Source organism: Harpegnathos saltator, unplaced genomic scaffold (assembly GCF_003227715.2).
Source record: "Harpegnathos saltator strain DR-91 unplaced genomic scaffold, Hsal_v8.6 scaffold45, whole genome shotgun sequence".
In the NCBI taxonomy this organism is placed as follows: Eukaryota; Metazoa; Arthropoda; class Insecta; order Hymenoptera; family Formicidae; genus Harpegnathos; species Harpegnathos saltator.
The window spans coordinates 83,124-110,417 of NW_020230261.1; the positions used below are offsets into that span (position 1 = coordinate 83,124).

The 27,294-nt window shown below is 38.6% G+C and overlaps 2 protein-coding genes across 7 annotated transcripts in view; both read right to left on the reverse strand.

Moving 5' to 3' along the window:
• LOC105185916 (CBP80/20-dependent translation initiation factor) overlaps window positions 1–27,294 on the reverse strand; it is a 98,284-nt gene that overhangs the window by 11,964 nt on the left and 59,026 nt on the right. For all 6 annotated transcript variants that reach the window (XM_025301774.1, XM_025301778.1, XM_025301776.1 and 3 more), the window contains 2 exons: window positions 23,300–23,443; window positions 22,794–22,922 (listed from right to left, as the gene is read on the reverse strand). In XM_025301774.1, coding sequence (XP_025157559.1) covers window positions 22,794–22,922; window positions 23,300–23,443 — 273 coding nt within the window. The remainder of the gene's footprint in view (window positions 1–22,793; window positions 22,923–23,299; window positions 23,444–27,294) is intronic.
• LOC112589252 (uncharacterized) lies at window positions 12,329–16,745 on the reverse strand. Its single transcript, XM_025301780.1, has 2 exons — window positions 15,594–16,745; window positions 12,329–15,499 (listed from the first exon to the last, which is right to left on the reverse strand). Exon 2 carries the CDS (start codon window positions 15,459–15,461, stop codon window positions 14,823–14,825), a length of 639 nt encoding a protein of 212 aa, XP_025157565.1. The 5' UTR covers window positions 15,462–15,499; window positions 15,594–16,745; the 3' UTR covers window positions 12,329–14,822.

Here is a 27,294-nt window from a genome sequence, read left to right on the forward strand (position 1 = left end):
TATATGGCACGCAATTCGTACGATCCTTCAGGAATCGTAATTTCTTCATCGTTAGCACCATAGTAAAATTTATTATTCGACGAATTTACGTTTGGTATTGTATTGTATGCTTCGAAATCCGTTAAACCAAGCTCGTAATCACCATCGCTCAAATATATAGCGGGAAAGTAGCTCACCGTAAGAGTGCTACTATTGCCAGTCAACGTAAGCGTTAGCGACATGTTTGCAAACTTCCGAACAAATACTGACTGCTGTTAGTGGAATGTCATCATCATCATATAATTGATCATCTACTGTTTGGAAAAACTGCAAGCACAATTGTCCGCAAATGCTCTGGTTGTAATGTTGATAAGACGTGCGATTGTACACAATTTTCACTACATCTCTCTCAAGATATCGAATCAATTCCTTGGGCAGTTGAAGATTACCAAAACTATAAAAATATACTGCGCGATTTCCCCTTTTCGCATACGCCACCCAGTGAGTACCTGGTCCCTCTGTGTCGTTTAAATTTACAATACCACTCTCGTTTTGACGTACTCCATCTATCGGTAAGGCGTCACGGCATGAAAACACCTCGAAATAAAGATATACGCACACGCCTCGCTAGTCTTTCCGACTGTACATTAGTCAATACACCCGTGGGTAATTTTAGCATCTCTTTGACGTTTTTTTTTCTGCAGCGCCTTTCCCGCGCTTGTACGGAGCAAGATAAATTCCGCGACCTTTCATAGCGCGACCTTCCATAGCGCGATGATGACGTTTTAATTCTTCGTTGCGTGGCGTTGCGTGGCTTTGCCATCATTCATCGCTTTTGCGACACCCGCCGCTCCACCGACTAGTGAACCGAGAACTCCCAGTAATGGTAGAACTGGTAAAATACCACCCCGTTTTGCTACTGGAAGTGCTCGTTTTCGGATTTCTTTCTTGGACGACTTCTTTTTCTTCGTGCCCATGCCCATGCCGATTTTCGTTTTGGTTTTCATAGCAGCCCAAACGACTGCAGCAGCAGCTTTCTCGCCTAGAGTTGATTCTTTCGAAGTTATGCGTTTCCGCGCTTTCACAGCGAGAATCTCATCCGCCACGTGCCGATCGGTGAGATTGTTGCTACGCGAATAGGCTATATCGTGCTCACGACACGCTGCGTCCAATGAATTAATGCCTTGGTCACCTCTGGCCAATCGTTTTACCAAGCGAGTTCCAGGACCACAAAATTGATATACGGAAATGTGTAGTTCGATAGGAAGTGCATTTATCGCGCGATTCAATAGACCATTGCTGACTTTGACTTTTGTCGACGACATTCACTACAGTCCCTGATCAGCGGTGCTAGACCGTCGATATGCGTTTGCTGCCACGGACGATTGTAATGTTCCAAACACCGACGATACTGCTGAACCTCTGGATCGACTCTTAAATGTTCCGGGAGTCTATCCTGCAAATCGTCAATATACTTTGCAAATTCGCGTAACAGAACAATCTTCGGTATATATTTCAGTTGTTCGGAAATTAGCTCTGGAATATCATGAGTATCTGTTAACAGGAGCAACATTTTCAAACCATGAAAGAAGGAGGGAGTACTAGGTGGCGACGGGACGCCGTGCGTTCGGGACCTGCATCTCATTTTTCGTTCCGAGGAGAGAAAAATATCGAGAGCGCGGTAGTCGCTAGACCGGGAATCGAACCCGGGTGTTTCCAAGATCGACACGCTTATATATATAATTAAATCAGCGTCACATTTAAATTAAATGGCAACAATCTGTTAACGAAATCAATTTTGCGACTCACGGGAGAAACATGCGGTTCGTGAAGCAACCGATGTCGATATGCATGACAAATTTTGACAATAGAACGGAATCAATGCTTGAGCAAGAGGCGCGTAGGCATGGAACATGCTTCCGAACACCATACGCGGCATCATATGCGGTCCCTCGAATTGCGGCAAGACAAACATTCTCATCAGCTTGTTGGAAAGTCCGCACGGACTTCTACGTTTCGAGAACTTGTACGTGTACTCGAAATCATTGCAACAACCTAAATATCGCTACTTGGAAAATCTGCTGAAATCGATAGATGAAATTGGATACTTTATATTCTCCAATAACAGCGATGTGATTCCAAGCGCCCAAAAATTCCATTTTTATCTTTGATGACGTTGCATGTGACAAACAAGATACGATAAGAAAATACTTTGCAATAAGTCGTCATTCGAGCGTTGACTGTTTCTATCTCTGTCAGACGTACGCAAAAATACTCAAGCATCTTATACGGGACAATACAAATTTTCTGATTCTCTTTAAACAGGATGGTACCAACTTGAAACATGTGTACAACGATCATGTGAACACTGACATGTCATATGAGGATTTCAGTGCATTGTGTTGCAAATGTTGGGATGATAAATGTGGTTTCACAGTGATTGATAAGGACAGCTCAATGACCGACGGACGATACAGGAAAGGATTTAACGACTTTGCTGTGCTGTGAGATGCACAATCGTCATTGTAACCTCAACGTGGTAACATCTTCAACATCCACAAGACAAACATATCAATGATGAATAGTAGCGTGAAGATCATGGATCGTGAAAAGGTAGCGGAAAAGATTGCGAAAACGAGCGAATCAACCCGCAAGAAGTATCGCTTTGAAAACCGGTAGAATGGTGGAAAATGCTGCATTGGAAAGACACTTTAAACCTATTATTGAACCTCTCAAGCAAATCGCGGGAAGCAGCGCTAATGTGGAAAGTAATGTTGATGTTAAAACTGAGCCACTATCAATGAGTACAAGCGAAGAAACAAAGAGTGTAATATTGAAACCCGAAAAAAAGATAAAGCGTAAGGCAAAACTTTCACCAGTCGCATTGACTACATCGAAACGGAAACTATTAAACGATCCTCTGATAGTTCCTACATCGACGGGAGCTCTACAATATGAGGAACTACATGGAATGTCACATAAACCTTCACCGATCGACAATCTACTCACTGATGATGATGATGATGATGAGAATGTTTCCGAAACCTCCGATAAACCGGTAATGACATCCGTTAGACGTCAGTTGCGAACGTACAAAGGACAACAAACTTCACGTGACCATTTTGGTCCGTTGGGTCAAAAATATATAGGAGCTGTGCTAAGTAGTGGAAAAGATAACACTATAGATTATGTTTACAGCGTACGTCTTAGTAACGATGGAGCGATGCTCGGTGATAAACGTATCGATGTGGACAGAGACGATAATATAATCATAGGCGAAACAGAATACATTGGAACACCCGGTCTTTAAGAGCTAATATTCAAAAGAATCCCCGACGATTCTGTGTACGTCGAAGCTGATATGCAAAAATACAAAAATATACTATTGGCGACAAATACTCACAGACGAGGGTACCTCCCGCAAAATCCTATACTCGGTAACAAGGGACACAAATATAAACATATAATCGCGCCCTTAGTATCAGATACGTCGAGCAATAAAGTGGGAGGAAAAGGTTTATATGCATCGCAAACTATGATGACCTTAAATGACAGCAATATCGATTACGTGCATTGGGATGATCCCAACGAGCTGGTGGATCGTCTGCGATTGCTTGACGCTTCGCGCCAAGCTGGCAACAACTCGCACGAGCACGAAATTTTATCGATTATCGAAGAATTCCGCGAAGCTGGTCTCATTATAAATTAAGCAGCGTAGCATTGATACAAGTCTGTCAGTCGGTACAACTTACTCCGAAATGTCGTTGAATAAGTTTGGAGTGTCGCGAGAAAACAATGGTGCGAAAACTGATCGAGCGCATCAATGGAATGAACATGTTGAAAATTACATACATGAAAATGCCCTTTGTTTAAACGCTGCCAAAGTTTTTGACGTAAAGTCGCGCAAGATAAAACATGTAGCGCAACCTGAAGCCGACAGTGATGTTGCAACTAAACGATACGTGGAAGAATGTGTTGAAGGTGTGAGATATCATTTAAACAACGTTACAACCAAACGATATGTACATGAAAATGCCCTTTGTCTAATCGCCAATAGTAAAGGTTTTGATGGCAAATATTTCGATACAAAAATGCACGCGATACATAATGTACCGCGGCCGGAAGCCTTCAATGACGCTGCGCACAAATATTATGCGGATGAGAATATAAAGTCTGTAAAACTTCTGTTGCATGAGAGTAACGTTGAGAAGAAGCAGTATATTGATGACCCAGATAGCACATAGATATCCATTGAGCATCCATCGAACGTACGTTTATGGACATTGGAATGTCCGATGGACGTTCGATTAAAGTTCATCAGACATTCGATGGATGTCCATTCGAAGTAGGTTTATAACTCCGCTGTATGTCCATAGAATGTCCATCTTGGACGTACCTTGAACGTTCCATGGACATGAAATGGACGTACATAAGACATTCCAATTTCCATAAGCGAACATCCACGGAATGTCCAAATCATGTTCCATGATTAAAATTTTAATTAGTTTTATAGGCTTAATATACTTATTGGTACTTATTAAAAATATTTTGAGACGTAAGTTAATTTATAAAATTAACTTTATATTTATTAATTAATTGAAATAAGTTGAATAATGATGGAAACATATAAAAATGCTGAAAATGACCGGCATATATATATCGTATATAATTATCGGCATATAATTATCGTATATATACTTGAAGTATTTTTTAAGTGTATATGTGCATAAAGTGTGATATAAGATTAAAAATACAATGAAATAAAATACTAAATAAAACTTTTTCCGTATAATTATGATTTCGTAAATATACGTACATATTCTAATTCTTAATTGTAGCTTATTTACGATGTATCTTAATGTATTATAATATTTTAATATATTATAACAGTAAATATAATATTAATATGCTATACACGAAACAAACATATTCTTATAAAACTTTTAATTTGGTATCAGTACGCGTGAAGACGTCAAAAATAATGGATGTACTATTTATTAATATTTAACTCAAAAAACAACCAAGTTAAACTCAATAAGAACTGGAACGTAAAACAAGAGCTTAAAAATTTCACAGATTTTTCGATTCTTACAGTTGTCTTTGAACATTCAATCTTTTTTGTTCCGCATCACACCTTTCTTTCGCCCTTTTCAGCCAGTTTTGTATTGCCTCTTCGATATCTTTTTCGTGAAGGTAGCGTTTACCTTTTCGCTTGCAGCTATAACAGAAATCGATATATATTTATCTACTTAACATTAATTTTAAACAGGTTTGAAAGACAAGTATATAATAATTATTAAAAACGTACCGATTAATAACTGTGATAGCTTTAATATTTGGAATATACGTTTATTTTTTTACCCAGCCAACTATATTTAGCAGCTAGTTCATTGGTAAGAATTTGACTCAAGACGCGTTTCACAAATTCGTAAGCACTCTTTCCTTCAACTTTTGAAGCGTGTAAAACATTTTTGAATTATAAAGCAGCAGTCTAGAATTATTTATGAAATAAATGAAATAAATATAACAGCTGTACATATACATTATATTTACCGATGTATTAAAATTTTCATCAATTTTCAAGAAATTTTCCACGTCTTCCTCCAATTGCTTCTCATTTTTAAGCTAATAGAATATGAATTATAGAACTACCTACAGAATTTTATGTTCGTTTACACATGTAAAGCATTTAATACTATAAAATACATATAATTACATCATAGAAATAATGAGCAAGAAAAATGTGCTTAGTTCATAACCTAAAAAGAAATCTAAAACCTATCAAAAGAAATGTACTTACGGTATCTGATTTTTTGTTTCTAGATATTTTCCATATCACACACAACATTCAGAAGAATATCATTTGCACTAATTAATTTATGTGTGTAAAGAACACACTATGTCAGCGGAAAAGTTGTAAGCGCTTAACGCCGGCCGGCACTAGATAAGGCTTGGAGGCTATCGAAAACAAATGAACCATCGTATGTTCTTGCTTAAAGCGGGAAGCACAAACTCTTGCACTCTTGCACTCGGTCTTCACAGTCAGTAGCCTGCTACGAGCTTTACAGAAAAAACCAAGCATACGCAGAGGTGCTTCCCGGTGAATGTGCACAACTTAACAGTTTTAAATGAAACAACAGCAAAAAATTATTAATTTTTTATTAATTTCTCGTAATTACTGTTATAAAAAATCCCACTTTTCATTCATGAAAGTTGTTAAGTGGCATATTGAAACGAATATAACGGTTTTTGAAATATTCAGTTTGAAATGTTCAATTCAAGATGATTTTTTACGGATTTATAGCATTCCGAAATTAAAAAATTAACAAACTGATGTTCTAACAGATCAGTCAAAAAAAAATTCGAATTAAAATTTTCAAAAATTTTTGTATTCGTCGTATCATATAAGTATTATGAAGATACAATTAATGGATAAATATATGAGGATTTGTGCTGAAGAACATATAAAAATTGAACATCCTCTGTTTAGGATATATTTCAATATACAGGGTGCCCCATTTAAACTGACAAATTGTAATATCTCGAAAATACATGTCGGATCAAAAAAAGTGGGTAACGAAATTTGTTCGTTTCGAAGGGGGACATTCAATGATATCAAACTCGACCTCCCACACCACTCCCGGGGAGTAGGGGTGGGGGGCAACTTTGAAATCTTAAATAGGAACCCCCATTTTTTATTGCAGATTCGGATTCTGCGCCACAAAATACGTAAGTTTCGTTCGAAACTCTTTTTTTATTCGTGATAGATGGCGCTGTAATCGCAAAAGATTAGATTTTCTGCAATTCTCCAGAAATGATCATTGGATTGAAAAATAAAAAAATACCTGTTCAATATTTTTAAAAATACTTTTAAAAAACATAATAACAGTTATTCCCCCCCATCCCCTCGGGGTAGGGTGTGTGGTAACGTTCAAATCTCAAATGAGAATCCACATTTTTCATTGCAGAATTAGATTTTACGTGAAGTTTTTATGGAAACAATTTTTTTCATTCGTGATAGCGTTGAATTTTTCCGAGAAACTACTTTTAGAGTTACCCAGGAACAACGACAAGGACGTAGTAGCTTTCAATTTTTTCTTGCACAGTTACATAATCCATGATGCAAAGAATGAAGAAGAGAATGATAGTGGCATGGAACACTCTTCAAAAATTGATTAAGTACCTCTCCTGATTAGAAAGGTAAGTGTCTAATAATGATCGTCTCTTAAGTTCTATTGGCGCGGACGATGGAGAGATGCCACTAACAAGTTAATTATGCAAAATCACCCCGATGGTGAGAAGCGAGGGAACTCACCTAAAACAAACACCCCGAAGGGAACAGAAAGCTACTACGTCCTCGTCGTTGTTCCTGGGTAACGCTAAAAGTAGTTTCTCGGAAAAATTCAACGCTATCTATCACAAATGAAAAAAATTGTTTCCATAAAAACTTCACGTAAAATCTAATTCTGCAATGAAAAATGTGGGTTCTCATTTGAGATTTGAACGTTACCATCCACCCTACCCCGAGGGGATGGGGGGGAGGAATAACTGTTATTATGTTTTTTAAAAGTATTTTTAAAAATATTGAACAGGTATTTTTTTATTTTTCAATCCAATGATCATTTCTGGAGAATTGCAGAAAATCTAATTTTTTGCGATTACAGCGCCATCTATCACGAATAAAAAAAGAGTTTCGAACGAAACTTACGTATTTTGTGGCGCAGAATCCGAATCTGCAATAAAAAATGGGGGTTCCCATTTAATATTTCAAAGTTGCCCCCTACCCCCACCCCCCGGGAGTGGGGTGGGAGGTCGAGTTTGATATCATTGAATGTCCCCCTTCGAAACGAACAAATTTCATTACCCACTTTTTTGATCCAACATGTATTTTCGAGGTATTACGATTTGTCAGGTTAAATGGGACACCCTGTATATCTAAGAATGGATGTCCATGTGATGTCCAGTTCAGGATATCCTTTTTATATCCAGTAATTGATATTCGATGTATGTCCATTTTTAGTCCATGGACATATGGACCTAAAATGGTCATCCCAAGGACATTCTGTGCTATCTGGGGAGAATATAAATGCTGTAAAGCTTCTACTGCATGAGAGTAACGTTGAGACGAAGCAGTATGTAGATGAGAATGTTAAAAAATTGAAGGATTGGCTGGAAGACTACCGGAATAAAAACATACAGAGCATAAATAGCATTCATGAGAACATAGAACAAATTTTAGACTGGACACGTTCAGAGATAAAGCAAACAAGGAAAATATAAAAGTAGAATATTAGTTAAATTGACATATAGTATCGACATAAACAGGAGATGGATTATCACGAGCTGCAATGGTGAAGCAATCGTCAAAATTTAACAAAAAGAAGAAAAGTTCAGGGAAGCAACTCATCGATACTATTTTTGCCGGTGTAAAGCGACAAAGCCTCACGCATGATAGGAAAACGACTCGGCGAGTAACAAGGAAAAATGAGAAGAAACATTCCGAAAAACAACAACTAATGAAAGAATTACACACTCCAGCGAGACGAAATTTTCCTCGTAGACGCGTCATAGTGCGTGGATACGATGATCTTTAGCAGGCCGATATGGTGGAAATGCGTCCTTACTCGCGATTCAATGGAGGCCACCATTACATACTCACCATTATCGATGTACTGAGCAAGCACGCATGGGCCGTGCCGTTAAAGAACAAAAGCGGAAAGGAGATAGCTGAGGCATTCGCAAAGATAATTCGAGCGGATGGAAGATGCCCGAAGAACTTGCAAACTGATCAGGGAAAGGAGATTTACAATACAGAGTTGCAGAGACTTGTGAAGAAACACGGTGTCAATCATTATTCGACTTATTCAGTAATGAAGGCATCTGTTGTGGAGCGATTCAACCGTACATTAAAGAACGATATGTGGAAAATGTTTACGTTCAACGGAACTTACAAATGGATTGACTCATTACCGCGTCTCGTCGCTGAATACAACACGCGAAAATATCGAACTATCGGCATGCGTCCTATCGATGTGACTTCTGCGAATGCTAATAAGCTCTTAAACACAGTCTACAGTAACATAAAGATTGCAGCGCCTGCGAAATTCAAAGTGGGTGATTTGGTACGTGTCAGCAAATTCAAAACTATCTTTGAAAAAGTCTATACACCGAATTGGACAACCGAAGTGTTTAAAATCGTCAAAGTGCAGACAACTAATCCTGCAACTTACCTACTCGCAGACTCGCGCGGAAAATCTATCGCCGGGGGTTTCTACGAACACGAACTACATAATGTCGCCAATCCAGATGTACACAGTCTGTCCCAGATACGATGAGACTGGTTCCATCAAAGTTCTTAGCGCAGCGACATCTATGAGTGAATGATGGTAGGTGAATGTTCTACCCTTCATCTATTTAACCTCAAAATTTGAGCGAATTAGGTTGATATTTCACTGTGGTTTGACATTTTATGTAAAGTCACTTTGTGTACGTCGGTCGAAAAACCAACATGGAACAAAGAGCAAATCTTAAATTCTATTTTAAATTGGGTAAAAGTGGTGCAGAAACGTACGAAACGCTAAAAAATGTGTACGCGGATGAATGCATGTCCCGTGCACAGGTTTTCTGTTGGTTTGGCCGATTCCGTGACGGTCGTGAGGACCTTGCAGATGATGACCGAGCACCGCCTCCAAAAACCACTCGCAATGAAGAAAACATCGAGAAAGTCAAAGAAATTCTTCGAAGCGACCGCTGTGTGTCTGCGAGACTCATCGAAGAGAAAACTAGGATACCGAAAAGCACAGTCTATCGAATTTTGACCGAAGATTTAGGCAAACAGAAGGTCTGTGCGCGCTTCGTGCCACACACTCTGACAGACGACCAAAAAGATTGGAGAGTTCAGCATTGCAAAGACATGTTAAAAATATCTCGAAGGAATCCGGCAAGCATGTCAGCCATTGTAACTGGTGATGAAACATGGTGTTTTCAATACGAGCCAAAAACAAAACGTCAGAGTGCGGCATGGAAGCCAGAAGAGCCAAAAGAGAAAAAATTACGCTTTCAGAAGAGCAAAATCAAGACAATGCTGACCGTTTTCTTCGATTCAAAGGGAATTGTTCACAGTGAATTCGTCCCAGAAGGTCAGACGCTGAACGCAGAATATTATCTGGGAGTTCTACAACGATTGTGGGCCAGAATTCGACGAGTTCGACCGGAATATCGAGAGCCAGGCAGTTGGTTTTTGTTGCACGATAATGTACCATCGCACAAAGCCATCATGGTACGTGAATTCTTGATCAAAAAGGCATCATTGTTATCGATCATCCACCGTATTCACCTGATTTGGCTCCGTGCGACTTCTGGCTATTTCCCAAACTTTGGCGATGAAAGGAAATCGTTTCGATACCATCCCGGTTATCCAAAAGACTTCGACCGCCATACTAAAGGTCATTACAGCCGATGAGTATAAAAAATGTTTCGAAAAATTTGTTGAACGTTTCCAGCGCTGTATTGACTCAGAAGTAGACTATTTTGAATAAACAAGAATAAAAAATCAAAATAATAAACGCGTATTTTTTTTAGACCAGTCTCATTGGATCTGGGACAGACTGTGTATACTTAGTAGAAAAGGTGTTGCGCAGGCAAGGTGACAAAGTAAAAGGTTTTTCAATAAGGGCGGGTCGATGTTGCAATGGAATAAAACAAGCTGTGTGTGAGGTATTAACGAAATTCTTTTTTTATTGGAAAGGCCCATGTATGCCATTATGTGTGGAATATAACATCGTTCAAATGTCCGCCGCGGCTTCTCACAGTGGCACGGATCCGAGTGGTCCAATTTTCAATGATTCTACCGCATAGATCCGGCTGAATTTGAGCGATGGCCTGGGTTATGTTGACTTTAAGGGCATCGGTCGATTGCGGCTTATTGGCATAGACCTGCGACTTCAAAAAACCTCACAAGAAAAAGTCTAGCGGGGTCAAATCGCACGATCTTGGTGACCAATTCACATCACCTCTGCGAGAGATAACCATACCCTCAAATCGTTCATGCAGAATGTCCATCGTGGCGTCCGCTGTGTGGCACGTAGCGCCGTCCTGCTGGATCCGCATGTCGTCCACGTCCATATCTTTCAATTTGGGCCAAAAGAAATTGGTTATCTTCGTTCTGTAGCGCTCGCCATTGACGGTGATGGCCTCACCAACGTCGTTTTCGAAAAAGTACGGACTAATGACGCCGCCGGCCCAAAATCCGCACCAAACAGTAACTTTTTATGGATGTATTGCTACCTGTTGAACCTCGTATGGGTTGGCGCCGTGCCATATACGGCAATTATGCTTGTTAACATCGCCATTCATCCAAAAATGCGCCTCGTCGCTAAAGATGATTTTTCGGCCAAAATTGGGGTCCTCTTCCAAATGCTTCGAAGCCCAGTCAGCGAACAAACGGCGTTGTCTATGGTCATTAACTTTGAGCTCCTGGGCCAGTTGGATCTTGTACGGGTGCAGGCCCAAGTCTCGACGCAAAATTCGCCAAGTTGAAGTCTGCGAAAGGCAGAGTTCTTGTGCACGGCGAGGAATTGACTGCTTCGGGTTCTCCTGCACATTTTCACTTACAGCGGCGATGTTCTCGGCCGATCTGGCGTTCCTTTGACGTACGGGTATTGGTTGATCGTTTACCGAATCGGTTGTCTCGAATTTGGCGACCAAACGTTGGAGAGTCGACTTTGAAGGACCACCGCGTCTGCCGTAAAATGGGCGCAACGCGCGCAACGTTTGCACTAACGAACACTCATTTTGATAATAAAGTTTTATCATTTGGACGTGCTGCTCAATCGTGTAACTTGTCATGGTGATTTGGCATCAGTGATTGAATAATAAACAACAGGTTAGACAGACGCCGCCAAAACAACGTGGCCACCACAGGCTGCCAACATCGACCCGCACTAATTGAGAAATCCTATATATGTAAAATGGTTGGGATTCGACAATTCGCATAATTCATGGATACAAAAGGATAATGTATTGTAAAAAATGAATACAGTTTTATTAGAACATTTGATGACATACTTTATTATAAAATAGCTAATAAAACAAATAAACGTTATAATGGTATACTATAATGTCCCCATGGTAATGTATTTATTGAGTCAGACACGATATATCGCTTATCATCGTATGGACTGAGAGCAGTTTTCGTTTCGAATACTGTGTATACCTCATGCAACTTGGATTTTATGTACGATTGACGCCGACTCGTTTCAATTTCCTCTCTCAAACAATACGTGTAATCGTCAAAATTTATTGTTCGCTCTATAATATTCCTCTTAACACCCTTCGCCCTTTTAGTATCTTTTTTACCTTCTACTTTCAGCACATACATTTTTGCTCTGAGCCCGACGAATTCTGTCATTATAGCTCCGTTATTTTTATTTTTCATAAGCCCTGGAATTTTTTTGTTCTTAAGCGGCATACCGTATATATTATTTTGAGAATAATCGCTCGTATCAAACCTAGCAATGTCACGTTTCATTAGCTCATACACATCGTCAGACATTATGTGGTAAATTAAACTATCTGTATCCGTATATAGTACTTTACATTTCTCGCGATACAGAAGTGACATGTACTCATGGTGAAATTCATACAAGCAGGTCTTAGATATGTCGAGAATACACATACCCACATAGATCGGCTTGTTGAACTTCACTTCGAGTTTTCACAATTCAACGGCAATTAAATTTTCTGAAAAGATGCTCCTGCTATGAAAATTTGACATTGCGACCATTGCCTCTGCACCGTATCGTCCATCCCATTTTGTCAAAAGTTTTACATCGACGTGATTGCGAACATTTTCCATTGTTTTGCCGAATACCGCGTTGTTCATCAATTTGTATAAATTTTTCTCAAAATCGTTTGTTGCATGCGTTCGAAACTGCGTATTTAATTCTATGTAGTTGCATAGCCATGGAGATTGCACGAATTGGAGTATGCGATGAATCTTTCCGATACGAAGACCATGGCGTGTTCACTGCTGCAGGTTGCGATAATGAATAACATAACGCTGCTTATTATATAAAGTCGCAAGGAGTTTTTCTTGGCTTTTCTTCGGGGGCTTCATTCGCGGCGGACAGAACGGTAGATCTACGTGTGCATCATACAAGTGTTGGGGATACTCCAAATCAACCTCGAGAATATAACCTATGAGCGAATCTATATGTGAGCGAATAGCGGGATTGATGAAACATCCAAATTCGACGTATCATCAACCCACTTAAATTCAGCGTATGGTAACGGTTGACACATTGCCCATACAAATTATTTATATCAAAGTACATGAGGTATGAGGATGGCTTCGATGGGTCGTAAGATTGCATGTATTGGTTATTGGCTTTTGCGTACCTACCGGAACACTGACTCAGACTACTACGTATACCGCGTTCGATAAACATTACCATATCAATATCTGTGAGTAATTCAAAATTAATTTTTGTATGTTTTAACATCGCGTCCCATGTGAAACCTGGCAATGTGTAATAATGCGCGGGATCTAGACCGTAACTTTTGATACAACTATCGCGGAAATTTTCGAAAATATCAGCCAATAACAAAACATCAGTCTTCAGGTACAAATCGCTATATTCGCCTAAGGTTTGAATAGAAAACCGTTCCCATACGTTCACGGCGTGTGTGTAATCGCTCTCAGATACTGTATCACTTGTCAGCGAACTGTAGAATAACTCGCGCGGTGGCAAACAATGATCCTGCAGCTTGTCATTGCAATCCACATATTCGTACGGAAAGACACCTTTTCGCGTTAATAAATTAAAATTTTTGTTGGATAAGTTTTTAAATTCGGATTGAAGAATTTTTAATTTGCCTCCAGTGAGAGACGATGCTAATTTATCGAGACTGGTACTGAGAAATTTGTACGAATCGATGAACCGCAATTTAATATGATTTCGCCAGTCTGATGTTTTACTTGTTGTATCTTTAATATGTTTGGTAAGTGAAATATATTTTTCTTTCGTTATTGGTAGTACATCGACGTGGCCTTCCTTGATAATAACGGTGGCTACTTCCTTGATAATAAAATGAGCGTTATAACCTGATAAGTTATGAAAAACTATCGGAATATAATAGGAATCTGTATAATTTAAATTACAATTGGAATGTGCAGACCCTTGTATTGCTCGGTTAAATGGCAATGATCACGTACGCGTATATCCCCCACCGCGAATGATTTTTCGCATATATGACAGTGCGTTGCATTATAAAATGCTGCACACTGTTTTTGTGATAAAATTTCCATAGGGACATTATTACGCAGAATAATTTTTATACGACGCGCCAATTGTTTAAGTTCCTTGACGAACCACGAAATGCAATTCGGATCACGATGACACTGATACGCGGATAATGATTCATCGTAGGAATATTGTACGTAATAAGCTATATTATATACTTTATGATGCTGATATACATATGCTTTTTTCTTCGTTTGGAGTCTTCTCTAGAATGCATTCCAGGTCAGCGTATATCACGAATGGAATTCGTTCCCTTCTGCTGTAATTGGTAAAATTGAGCCACTTGTTGGCCTCTGTTGGCAGGATGACTGCACAGTCATTCAACTTGGTGCAATTTATGATATGATTCTCCAGTTTTTCGTTAGAATAAAAATAATGCAAGCAACTGAAACGAAAAAGAAATGGATATTGCGAGTTTTTCTTTTATATCATATTTGTTATATTGTATTTATGGTGAATATCTCCTTACCGATCGCATATATATTTCTTGCATTTTTTCTTACTTAGTTGCATGTCCACAAGACGTGACAAATTCTTAATTCACACGAAATGTCCTATCTTGTACTCTCGTAGATCTTGCACATATAACAAATTTACATGCTTTTCCTTCTTACTGGCGAGACGTATTGGAACGATCGTACATGCTTCTTTCTGCTTCTTTTTATCTTGAATGACGTTGATGGATATGTTGTTTAGCTGTTTAAACTTGGTGATTTGTTTAATCGTCATTGGAAATTCAATATCCTGAAGATTGAATATTTTGGTATAATGTGGGTACGAAGATTTCCGGTCTCCATGTCTTTCAGCTGGATATAATACCGCGACTACAGACCATGCAAAACATGCGTTGTCTTTAGTTCGTACGTTTATCACTGCTTTCTTTAATTTTATTTCGCGCGGCAACTCAATGTTGCACCCTGCATACAGTGGATTGTATTTGTTCACATTGACTGTGAGATCAAGTATGCGCAGCAATGCCCATCCACTATCACGTTCTTGAAATTCCTCCAAAGATGCCAAGGTAGGCTCGATGACGCGTTGCTCGTACCATTTTTCCAAATCCAAAGCAGAAAAGTGTTCACTGTTTCTCGTGTTAATGTTTTTGAACACGTGATTGTCATCCGCGATAAACTCGCCATTGAACACAGTGTTCACCTTAAGATTGTTGTGTCTTTCCATAGCTCTTCGCACGTGCTCGAGCACCGTACTCTTCGCATCTTGGAGAAATCGAAGAGGTTCGATATAATTCACGTTAATAACTGCGCCGGTTGATATGCGGCTTTCGAACGCCGTATCAATTTCTTTCCATACCAATTCTGTATCTCCTGATGCGTGTCCAGCACCCACATGTATGAAGCGTTGTTGCACAGAAATTTTCAGTCCCTCAAGTCGTGCAATACGAGCCACCACTGATTGCGCGGCGCCAATCAACAATCGCGGTCATTTTGCTCGACTTTGTTCCTTCAAACATCTGATTGTCACACTTTTTTGCACCCACGCGTCGTATGACAATCGCGAATTCAAACGAGTGGATTACGCCAACAGTTCCCGTTCGGTTTGAGCGAAGTCTTCCATGTCTTCATGAACTGCTGAGAATAGCTCTGCACTCTAGAATGCTTTACCTTATATTATTTCCATTAGAAAAGGTTTGGATAGATTAGAACAGGTTTGGACACGCCTAAGTCAAATGGGGTGGGGTCTAAAACTAAGATAGCCACATCTCGTTTCTCGGTTTGAAGAATGTATCTGCTCATGCGCTACAACTCTGAAGAGTAAGAGGAGGGGGTGCCCTATAGTAGCTATAATATTAGGCTTCGGAAAAAAACTTCTGTCTCTCAGTTGCTCTGTGAACACGAGATTCATCGGTTGTGTGTCTACATAGTAAAGTTTGGGTGTGTCTACATAGTAAAAATGTATGCTGCCGGTGCTGAAATGAACGCTAAACAAGCAAATTATTACATGCCTGCTCAACATGAGGACGAGGCTCCACCAAGCAAAAAAATGTGCGAGAGGTGAGTGTCATAACACTGTTTCTTTCAGTTTATCCGTAGTAATTTTTCCGAGATTCAGACATGTAAATTTTCTATATCTTTTCAGCGTTCCATGACTTCCTATGCATATCTTAGGACGCCGATACGCTTTGACTGTAACTGCTTATAAATATTTGAATATCGGAATCAGCGTATGAGCTGAGCCAATCAAAGACATAGTCATTGATGATAATCGTAGCTAACAACTGCTATTGCCGATCAAAACTTGGAATGCACTAATGGGGCATCGTGCTGACATCCATAGATTCCTCTAGGCCGATTTTTATAAGTCATCGTCTCCCCCGATGCGTATAGAAGAATTAACAATAACGTCATGTAAGATGTACAACTCACAAATTGTGAAACTCACAATTTTTAATAATTGCTTATATGTAACACCAGATACGTTAAATGTATTATTTACATTTGAAAATTGCATCAATCACATGTATGAATGGTTATCAGAAAATATCTATATTTAGTGTAAAATTCAAAAGTTTTGTAAATATTCTTCGTGAAAAGAAGAATTATATTACTAATATACATACTGCAACAAAAGTAATACAAGAAAGCAGCGACTTTGACCGCGAGTCGCTCATTGATTGTGAATTGTTAGCGTGCGCGATAAAAAATATAATGTATGAAGCCATGAACAAATAAATGATATTCTGGAGAACAAAATTATGTATAAATTAACTAACATCAGAAAGTATGTACGAGAAAAGAATAATACGTGCAACAAAGTGCTATAAACAACATTTCTCGCCCGGACGTGTCGAAGAATATTTCACCATGGATGTGCCGACTTTTGTGGATCTACAAGGGTACATGGTTGGAAAGAGATTTATTGTAAAAGAAGCGGCGATACTGAAGAATGGAACTATCTTTTCACACTACATCTTCACGAGTCCGATGCCATGGCATCTGCTCACAAGATCAGACAAATCGAGAGCCCACTGGTTAACGGCTAATCATCATGGATTACGATGGGAAGATGGAACCGTCAAATACTGCAGAGCTGAACATTTGATTACTACAGCTGTGGTGGGTGATATTTATGGCGAGCTTGAACATGTCGCATCTCAACTTGTGTATGTAAAGGGGCATGAGAAGCGGGAATGGTTGTTACATCTTCTGGATGACAATGTGAGAAGCAACGTGATCATTAGGACTGTGGACACCGATTACGATGACATGCCTTCTCTGCAAGAATAGAATAATACTTTTCGATGTAATAATCATATGAAAAATTGTGCCTTACAGAACGTACTAAACATTTTCAATTGGTGGTCTTGGAGAGAATTGTACGACGCTCAATAAAACATTATTTCAAATGTACAGATGTTTCTTCCAACATACTTATCCCCTTTCACCTCTTAAGATTTTATATGATAATTGTGTTTGATAAAAATACAGTTCTTTATTTGCGATATGATGATTATTAGACGTCCGATAGACGTTCGAGAGACGTTCGAGAGACGTCCGACAGACGTTCGATAGTAATCGCGGAGCCCAGGTTCGACCCTACCTACACCGCCGCCATGTTTGTTTTTTTGACGTATGCGTGACGTCACGGTCGTCATCTTACCCGTAAACGTGACGTCTACTAACAATAGGCGACGGTGGTCTAGGAGGTTGGAGCGTTCGATAGTAGCCGCAGGACCCAGGTTCGAGTCTAGCAACACACCGGCCCGTTTTTCTCTGGACATGTGCGTGACGTCACGGCCGCCATCTTACCCGTAAACGTAACGTCTACTAGCAATAGGCGACGGTGGTCTTAGAAGGTTTCGAGCGTTCGGATATCAACCGCCGGGCCCAGGTTCGAGCCTATCTACATCCCGGCACGTTTTTCTCCGGACATGTGCGTGACGTCATGGTCGCCCGCCATCTTGCCTATAGAATCAAACAATTCTGGGGAGGAGGGAGGGTATCGATAAGGAGGGGATATCAATAAATCGGGGGGGGGGGATATTAATTATAATATTTCATTAAAAAGGTCAGGTTCGAAAAGATTTCATTAAAAAGGTCAGGTGCAAAAAAATTTCATTAAAAAGGTTAGGTTCCAAAAGATTTCATTAAAAAGGTCAGGTTCAAAAAGATTTCATTAAAAAGGTCAGGTTCAAAAAGATTTCAGTAAAAAATGTCCGGTTTTTGAAAATTCATTTTAAAAAGTGAGTTTGAATCCCCCTTGTTTAACTACGGCTACTATTTCATGAAAACATTTATATTATTTTAAAATATTTTTACGTACAACGGAAAGTATACTCATGTAGTTTCGAAATTTTCAAACCGATTTCATCTCTGATAATTGTAACTTAAGTTCTCGATGCCGTCGATTGATCACGTTTTTTAGATCACAATGGTCTACAATGCTGTGCAACAGCAGCATATGTTATTAGGAGTACAAATAAGTTTCCGCCGTTTGACAAAAGATGGCCCCACCAGAAGGTTATGTTGAAGTTGTCAGACGTAAAACGTAATATCGTAAGTTTGGACATCTGGTAACAACATAACCTTGAAGTATTAGTGACTCCGTATCAGCATCACATAATTTTTTCGTGCGAAAATGTCAAGTTTTGTGCCGAATAAGCGTCATTTGCGGGAACTTTTGATTTACTTCTTTAATTTGAAGAAATCTGCAGCTGAGGCGCATCGATTGCTTGTAGAAGCATATGGTGAGACTGTTTTAAGTGAGAGAAGTTGTCGTAAGTGGTTTCAAAAGTTTAAAAACGGTGAGTTTGATGTAGAAGAAAAAGAACGTAGTGGAAGGCCGAAAGTGTACGAAGACACGGAATTGGAAGCATTATTGGAGGAAGATTCATGCCAAACGCAAGAAGAACTTGCACTTACATTAGAAGTGACTCAACAAGCAATTTCACATCGTTTAAAATCGTTGGGAATGATTAAAAAACGAGGAAATTGAGTTCCATATGAACTGAAGCTGAGAGACGTTGAACGCCGATTTTGCACGTGTGAAATGCTGCTTGCCAGGCATAAAAGAAAGGGTTTTTTGCATTGTATATTCACTGGTGATGAAAAATGGATCCACTACAATAACCCAAAGAAGAGAAAATCATGGGGACCACCTGGCCATGTTTCAACATCGACAGCCAAACCGAAAATTCATGGAAAAAAACTCATGCTGTGTATTTGGTAGGATCAGCTTGGTGTCGTGTATTATGAGTTGCTCAAACCGAGCGAAACCATTACTGGAGCTTTCTGCCGAATACAATTAATGAAATTGAGCCGAGCACTCAAGGAAAAACGCGCCCATTACTACCCCAAACACGACAAAATTATTCTCCTACATGACAACGCTCGGCCACATGTTGCAAAACCGGTCGAAACCTATTTGGAAACACTTAATTGGGAAGTCCTACCCCACCCGCCGTATTCACCAGACATTGTCCCTTCCGATTATCACTTGTTCCGGTCGATGGCACATGGCCTGTCTAAGCAGCGCTTTACATTATATGAAGATACTAAAAATTGGGTCGATTCGTGGATAGCCTCAAAAGATGAAGAATTCTTCCGACGTGGTATCCGAATGCTGCCAGAAAGATGGGAAAAAGTAGTGGCTAGTGATGGACAATACTTTGAATAAAACGTAATGTACCGTTCTTTCACAATAAATTCCTAATTTTTGATAGAAGACGGCGGAAACTTATTTGTACTCCTAATAATATATTAATTCACCGACATAATAAAAATATTTTTAAAGTGTACTCTGTCAATCTATCAAATCGTATTTTTTCTACGGTTCATAAGCTTTCCTTCTAACGCTCCTGAAAAAGAGGTATTTTTTCGTGCCTTTACTGTAGTGTACACCCTTAAAGAAGTTACCAAGTTCATAAATATCTAAAAGAATATTAAGTAAATAAAAAATGTTTCAAACAAAAATTGTTAAATTAATTAATAGAAAAAGATGACATAATAAAAAATTAAGGTTTCTGTTTAAGAAAATTTATGATCAGTGAATATCTCGAAAGTCGCGCCATTTGTAAACAAAATGATATAGTTTTTATGTCCCCTTTAAAACCATATAATTTTTGTCTGAAACATTTTTCCATATTTAAAACCGTTTCTGAGATCTAGCAATGGGGTCGGACTTTAGAGATATCCTGTATACAGGGTGAAGAAAAAACCACGAGACCCCTGAAAATTTCGAAAATTATATACTTTATAAAAAAATGTTTCAGACAAAAGTTGTAGCGTTGAAAAATATCTATTTACCGATCTTAACAATTTGACCTTGGGTGGCGTCATCAAGGTCAGCACAAAGTCACCGCGGATTTTTTTAAATGGAACTCCTAACTTTTTATTGCATATTCGTATAGCCCTTCTTCAGACCTTTACAAGGTACTATAGTTTCATTCAAATTGAATAAGCTGTTCCGAAGTTATCGAGTTTTTTAAAGTAAGATATCTAGCCAACTAAGGTAAGATCGGAGGATGATCCAGCCAACTAAGGCAAGATCGGAGGATGATCCAGCCAACTAAGGCAAGATCGTAGGATGATCTGACCAACTAAGGCAATACTGGAAAGCTTTAAAGTAATTGTTCGAAACGTTCGCCATCAACAGTTTGACAATAAGCTAATCTATCGTAAAAAGATGAAACGGCTTTTTTAATGTAATCAGCAGGGATGAGAGCAGCTTCATCAAGAATTCGATTTTGTAAGTCATCCAAATTTTGTGGTTTCGTTTTGTAAACTCTATCTTTTAAATGGCCCCACAGAAAGTAATCGTTAGGTGATAAATCGGGTGATCGAGGAGGCCATTCTATAGGTTCTCTTCTACTTATCCATCGATGAGGAAACACTGTGTCCAGATAATTACGGACGTCCCTTCCGTAATGTGGGGGGGCACCATCTTGTTGGAACCATGTATGCTCGAAGTTGTCATCCATGATTGTATCCATTGCTTGTATCGCTGGAACTATTTCGTTTCTTAGCATATTCTCATATTTTATCGCTGTTAGATTTCCGTCAATAAAGAGTGAACCTATAAGAATATTATTCAAAATGCCTACGCTAACATTCACTTTTTGTAGATACTGCGTGTGTGTTTCTTCAATCCAGTGAAGATTTGTATCTGACCAAAATCTACAACTGTATCGATTAACGTGGCCATTTAACTGAAATGTTGCCTCATCTGAAAACACATTTGATAGATAGTTAGGATCTTCGGCTATTTTTTCCATTATCAAATCACAAAATTCAATGCGCCTATCAAAATCATCTTCATTTAGCTCTTGTACAAGATGGACCTTATAAGGATGAAATTTATTCATTTTCAATATTTTAAGCACAGACATTTGATCTATTTCATGTTGCTGTCCTACTTTGCGGGTCGAATCATGCGGATTTTCGATAAAGGATTGTGGAACATCTAATGATTTCTCTACACTTGTTGCTGATATTGGCCTACCTGGTATTGCATGATTTTTCACACTTCCAGTTTCCTAAAAACGCCTTATCGTTCTTTCAATGGTAGATTTTGAAATGGCATTACCCTGATTACGAAAAGTTTCATTAAAAAGCCGCCTCACATCATTGTACGACTTTAGTCGATCATCCCATCCTCTCATCATCAAAAGAGATATGCGTTCTCGTTCTGAAAGACTTGCCATATTGACAAGCAGAAGTGGTAAGATTTAGTCTAATCGACTAAATTAATATTTGGATCAATTCAAAGTTATTCTAAAGACAGTGCTGAAGAATAATAATGAGCACGGAATGAAGTGCAATTAAGTCAGCTTACAACTAGCTTCAAACTGTTACTTAATAATTTTCAAAAAAATAGAGGAATTTCAGTCGAGGTTGCGATTCACTAAACTGTAATGAGTATTAAATGAATAAATGGAAGAAATAAACATCGAACAGCAGAATAGTTCAAATAAATAAATAACTGAAATAAATCAATAAACGAAATTAAGACAAGCCAATAGGAGCCAACGCCTGGAAGTTAGTCGCGCAATTATTTTTACGAGTTGGCTGGATCATCCTCCGATCTTGTCTTAGTTGGCACGATCACTCCGATTTTGCCTTAGTTGGCCGGATCATCTTCCGATCTTGCCTTAGTTGGATGATCCTAAGACCTTGCCTTAGTTGGCCAGATCATCCTCCGATCTTGCCTTAGTTGGCTAGATATCTTACTTTAAAAAACTCGATAATTTCGGAACAGCTTATTCAAATTGGATAAAACCATAGTGCTTTGAAAAGGTCTTAAGAAGGGCTATAAGAATATGCAATAAAAAATTGGGAGTTCCATTTAAAAAATTTGAGGTGACTTTTTGTCCTGACCTTGACGACGCCACTCAAAGTCAAATTGTTAAGATCGGTAAATATATCTTTTTCAATGCTACAACTTTTGTTTGAAACATTTTTTCATAACGTGTATATTTTTCGAAATTTTCAGGCTCCCGGGGTTTTTTCTTCACCCTGTATGTGCGACATCTCTACTTCAATTTCTCTCTCTTACTTCAGCAAGTGAATTGATGACAGACGGTTGTAAACAATCCTGACAACATTTCCATAGTAGTGTGAGGAGCATGCGTCCTGGTGGAACTCCTTCTTGTTGCGTCTTAAGTTGCAACTGCCGTCGCTTTAGCTATAATTATACGATTTCGTATGTTACATGGACGCATTGAAACGCTCAGCATTACCATAATATATAGCATTACTGTAATATATAGCAAGATAAAAGAACAAGTTTACAAATCAATTATTGAAACAACTGTCATGCTGAATTATACATTGGATTAAAAACCGCATAATTGCTTTCCTTCTTTATTAATTAATGGAATCATTGAGCTTCTAACGATAAATGTTTTACATAAATTTGCATGATTTTTCTTTGCACATTCCTTATGGTCACACTTAAAAAATTCACACATCTTTTATTTTTACTTTACCTAATTTATTTAAGTACTTCACTCATATTAAATATTTTACTCAATCATAATTAATCAACTATAAACCTCATACCTGGCAATACATTTCATTGAGAAAGGTCATAAAAGCTGAATATCGTTGACAGCTCATGTCGTCGTGTAATTTTCTAGCGCGATCCTGATACCATTGTTGGCATGTGTTTAGCAAGGATTCCAGAAATGTTTCTTTTGTTTCTTTCTAGCATATAAAATATATTCAAGTTAAATATATAAGGTATCACAGAAATATTTAGCCAAATCTTAACATTATATTTTAGAAACGAAGTCAAACAAAAAATTTAATAAACATGAATTCGAATACCAAGCATTAATGAGTTACATTAATTTAAACTTATACAGAGTATCTCATAACTAATGTTGCAGAGCTCGTAGAAACATAGAGTTAAGACAGACATAAAAGTCCCATACTGTTTTATGAGATTCGCCATAATTATCGAGTTATTAGCGTCAAAAATCTGAAGTGTGGGAGCACGTCGACATAGATAATTGGAGAAGCGTTACAGCTGCTCAGACCGCAGCGCGGGCCAGTCGATCCAGAAACTATTGCCGGTGCGCGGTGAGGGGAAGGACAATACGCTGCTTTTCGTTGTTTTATTTTGCTGCACCTACGTCTCGCCGCACACCGTCAACAGTTGCTAGGTCGATTGGGTTGTACTATGGCCTGAAAGGCTACGACGCTCCTACAACCATCCATCTCAATGCGCGCTCATTTGTCAGATTTTTGTAATTAATAACTCGATAATTGTTGTGATTCTTGCAAAATTGTATTTTACTTTTCTTTTTAGCTTAACTCAACCTATCCTCACACTTCGAGTTGGCAGATAATTATTAGACACCCTGTATAATCCAACAGTTGCAAATAAATTAACATCGAATTCACATAAAAATGTCTACAAATGTCTACACATCAAAATAACTACCTTCAACAGCAATATATGCTTCAATACACTTTCTCAGGGATTACCAAATTTAGTCGAAAATAATAGCAGAGTTTTATATGATATTATTAGGTGTGTGAATTAATTCGGTCCATCTGGCGGTCAATTGCTGTACTATGTAATTTTCTAACCTCTAGTTTCTGCAGAAGGCTTTATTTTTTAGTTTTGATATCTGCCAATAATATTTAGTTGATAAACGTTTGGATTTGTAACAATAACATCGTGTTTATCTAATTCGAAAATGTCGAAATTCGAGCCAAAAAAGCATCATTTCCGGGAAGTTCTCATTTTCTGTTTTCATTTGAAGAAAACAGCCGCTGAAGCTCATTAAATGCTCGTAGAAGCTTATGTGAAAGTGCTCCCACCGATAAATCATGCAGAAAATGATTTCGACGTTTCAAAAGTGATGATTTCAGTGTCGATGACAAACCTCGTCCAGGTCAGCCGAAGAAGTTCGAGGACGAGGAATTGCAGGCGCTGATCCGTGCTAATCCGATGAAGGTCCATGTCAATCGTAAGATGAGCTCGCGAAATTGTTGAATGTTGATCGATCAACAATTTCTGTGCGTTTGGCAGCCATGGGAAAGATTTACAAAGAAGGAAGATGGGTGCCATACGAAAGAACTAAAAGAAAAAGACATTGAGAGGCGAAAAGTCATGTCTGAAATCTTGCTTGCCAGACAAAAAAGAAAAGGTTTTTTACATCGTATTGTGACTGGAGACGAAAAGTAGATATATTTCGATAATTCCAAATGAAGGAAATCCATTAGTGACCCAGGAAAACCATCCATATCGATACCAAAGCGGAATATTCACGGCAAGAAAGTAATGCTCTGTATATGGTGGGACCAGAAGAGTGTAGTGTATCATGAACTATTCAAACAGAGCCAAACCATCACTGCCGAACTTTACCAACAATTGATCCCTTTAAACAACGACAAAGTGATCTTCCAGCACAATAACGCTCGGCCACATGTTGGAAAGATTGTGAAGGCCACCTTGGAAGCACTTGGCTGGGACGTTTTACCTCACCCGCCTTATTCACCAGACATTGCTCCATTCGATTATCACTTGTTCAGATCGATGGCACACGGGCTTTCGGACCAGCACTTCAACAATTATGATTAAGAAATAAAGAAATGGCTCAATGAATGGCTTCGAAGGACGAGTCGTTTTCCTGTCACGGAATGCAACAACTGCCAGACAGATATGAAAAAATAATATCAAGCGATGGCAAATACTTTGATTAGTGTATTGGGAACTTGAATAAGTTCTCGCTGCTTCCCGACAGATAGTGTTATCATAGCCTTTTTGCATCGGGCAATAATACAGCCAACTTCACCTTAAAACTCCACCATTAGACTCGAAGTGACAGTATATGTTACTTCGCCGAAGCGTAAACAACATATTTTTTCATAGCGTTAAACATGTCGAATTTCGTGCCAAAAAAAGAGTATTTGCGGGGAATTTTACTGCATTACTTTTTCAAAAAAAATTTGCAGCTGAAGCACATAGAATTCTTGTGGAGACTTACGGCGACCATGCTCTGTCGGAAACAACATGCAGAGATTGGTTTAGACGCTTTAAAAATAATTATTTTGATGTTGAAGATAAGGAACGCTCTGGCGCACCGAAAAAGTTTGAAGACGAAGAATTGGAAGCATTACTCGATGAAGACCCATGTCAGACGCAAAATGAACTTGCAGAATCATTAGGAGTTGATCACACAACAGTTGCCAAACGTTTAAAAGCATTAGGAATGAGTCAAAAGCAAGGAAATTGGATGCCGTACGAATTGAAGCCGAGAGACATCGAACGGCGTTTTTTCACATGTGAACACAGTTACTCCAACGGCAGGAAAGGAAAGGTTTTTTGCATCGTATCGTGACTGGTGATGAAAAGTGGATACACTACAATAACCCGAAACGTAGAAAATCGTGGGGTAAGCCCGGCCATGCATCAACATCGACGGCAAAGCTGAATATCCATGGTTCCAAGCTCATGCTCTATATTTGGTGGGATCAGCTGGGTGTAATATATTATGAGCTCCTCAAACCCAACGAAACCATCGCAGAAGATCGCTATCGATTACAATTGATGCGTTTGAGCCGAGCATTGAAGGAAAAATGGCTGCAATACGAGGAGAGACACGACAAAGTAATTTTGCAGTATGACAACACTCGACCACATGTTGCAAAACCGGTCAAAACCTACTTGGAAACGCTCAAATGGGAAGTCTACCCCACCCGCCGTATTCACCGGACATTACTCCTTCCGATTACTACTTGTTCCGATCGATGACTCATGGCCTAGCTCAGCAACACTTCTATTCTTATGAAGATGCCAAAAAATGGGTAGATTCATAGATAACCTCAAAAGATGAGTCGTTCTTTCGACATGGTATTCGTATACTGCCAGAAAGATGGGAGAAAGTAATGGCTAGCGATGGACAATACTTTCAATGACATGTTCTTTATTAATTTTTTAAATAAAACATTCATTTTCACGAAAAAACAGCGAGAATTTATTCAAGTCCCCAATACTTTTTCATATTTTTTCATACTAAAGTCTTTTTTTGGAAGAAAAACGGACCGAACTAATTCACACACCTAATAAGTAAATTTACGAAACGTTCTCGCAGTTTATTGGTATTTGGAATAGATCTTGCGGCATAAACTAATGTTTTAAGATAATCACATAGATAAAAATTAATAAAATTGATATCCAGTAAGGAAGAGAGTTAAAAAGTTGGAATCGCCTGTATCAATTTAGCATTACGAGATGTTTAAGGAACGTGGCAAGCAGTTAAAGAAAAATATATCAGATTATTTTAAATCGGCGAATAAAGTTTGTCTTCAATATTTTCAACCAATATTGGTAACTCAGATCTTTTTCTACATATTTTGGAAAATATTTTAGGTACCTTGAAACTGAAAAAAATTTATTAATAGTAAGTTTTTATTCGGTTCTGTTTATTAAACTTTATTTGTTTTGGTCTTAAAATATAATGCTAACGTTTAGTCAAATATTTTTAGGATATCTTGCATATTTCCTCTTGAATCGTATGTTAAAATCATTATCACATCGATAT